This window comes from Carlito syrichta, unplaced genomic scaffold, assembly GCF_000164805.1.
Source record: "Carlito syrichta isolate Samal-C Ts95f unplaced genomic scaffold, Tarsius_syrichta-2.0.1 Scaffold305573, whole genome shotgun sequence".
NCBI lineage: Eukaryota > Metazoa > Chordata > Mammalia > Primates > Tarsiidae > Carlito > Carlito syrichta.
The window spans coordinates 314,380-315,691 of NW_007249669.1; the positions used below are offsets into that span (position 1 = coordinate 314,380).

At 46.8% G+C, this 1,312-nt stretch overlaps 1 protein-coding gene across 2 annotated transcripts in view; it reads right to left on the minus strand.

Annotated features, from left to right (window-relative positions):
- The window catches only part of EEF2K (eukaryotic elongation factor 2 kinase), a 67,086-nt gene that overhangs the window by 2,335 nt on the left and 63,439 nt on the right, over positions 1–1,312 (minus strand). For both annotated transcript variants that reach the window (XM_008061768.1, XM_008061769.1), the window contains one exon: positions 589–767. In XM_008061768.1, the coding sequence (XP_008059959.1) occupies positions 589–767 (179 nt within the window). The remainder of the gene's footprint in view (positions 1–588; positions 768–1,312) is intronic.

Genomic DNA, 1,312 nt, shown 5'->3' on the forward strand with positions numbered 1-1,312 from the left:
GCAGGTCGAGGCCGCGGTGGCCGGGAGCGGCCACTGCACTCCAGTCTGGGTGACAGAGTGAGACTCCAACTCAAAAAATAAAAATAAAAAATAAAAAAAGTAAAAAGGAATGAAGTACTGATACATGCTACAGCATGGATGAATCTTGAAAACATTATTTCAATAGAAAGAAACCAGTCACAAAAAGCTACATATTGTATGATTCCATTTATATAAAATGTCCAGAATAGATAAATTCATACAGACTGAAAGTAGATTAGTGGTTGCCAAGGGTTGGGGGAAGGAATTGGGAGTGATTGCTAACTGGTATAGGGTTTCTTTTGGGGTGATGGAAATGTTCTGGAATTACAAAGTGGTGATGGTTCACAACACTGTGACAATACTAAAAAGCCACTGAACTGTACACTTGAAGATGGTGAATTTTATGTTATGAAAAATCTCAGTGCAATTTTTAAAGTTACAAAAGAAACCCTCATAAAAACTCTAATCTATAACCATTAAAATACAAATGTTCATCTTCATGAGAGCTCCATAAATTCCCTTCCTGGAGAAAAAGACTCATCCAGGGGCAGCGCTGTCAGGCCCTACCGGATCTCTGTGGGTCCTTCTCCAGCCTGCAGCCACCGGTGAACAGCATTTCGGCCTCCCTGGCCAGGAGTGCGTACCGCGGTTCATCTTGCATCCCGTCGTACTCACCGCCCTCATCACAGTCTGTCATCTCCAGGGCAGTGTTGTACCAGTGCAAAGCCTCCAACCAGTCTTGGCACCTTGCCAGGAGATACAGAGGGAAGGGGAGGTTATCATGGCAACAGGCCAGGAGGGAGCAGGACCATCCCACAGGAGGGGCAAGTCAGGGATCCTGGTGGGGTCACCACGTATGGTTCACGACCCATGGTACCCAAGTGCACCACATCGAAGGGTCACCTTCATATTGTGGAGAACAGTCAAGTCGTTTTCCTTAACAAAATTGGCATCCTACAATTTCCCAACAGATGTAAGCGGAGCACCTTGAGGAAGAGGGTTATTTTTTTTAGTTTTCACAAAAGTACCTATGAGCTAGCATTACCAGTGTCCTAGCTAAGCTACCCTCTGACTCAGGTAGAAGGGCTGGGTGACAGACGCTCTACCTCTAGTGCCATTTGTGCTAACAGCAACAATTTGGCCCCACTGTACGCTCTGCTTGCGCTGGCCAGCTCTAGCTATCCTCCAGCACACTGTGGAGATAGCCCTCAATAGCTGATCCCGTGGATTGCCTGAGCCCGCAGGTTCGAGACCCGCCTGGGCAGTGAGACCTCATCTCTACAATAAATCA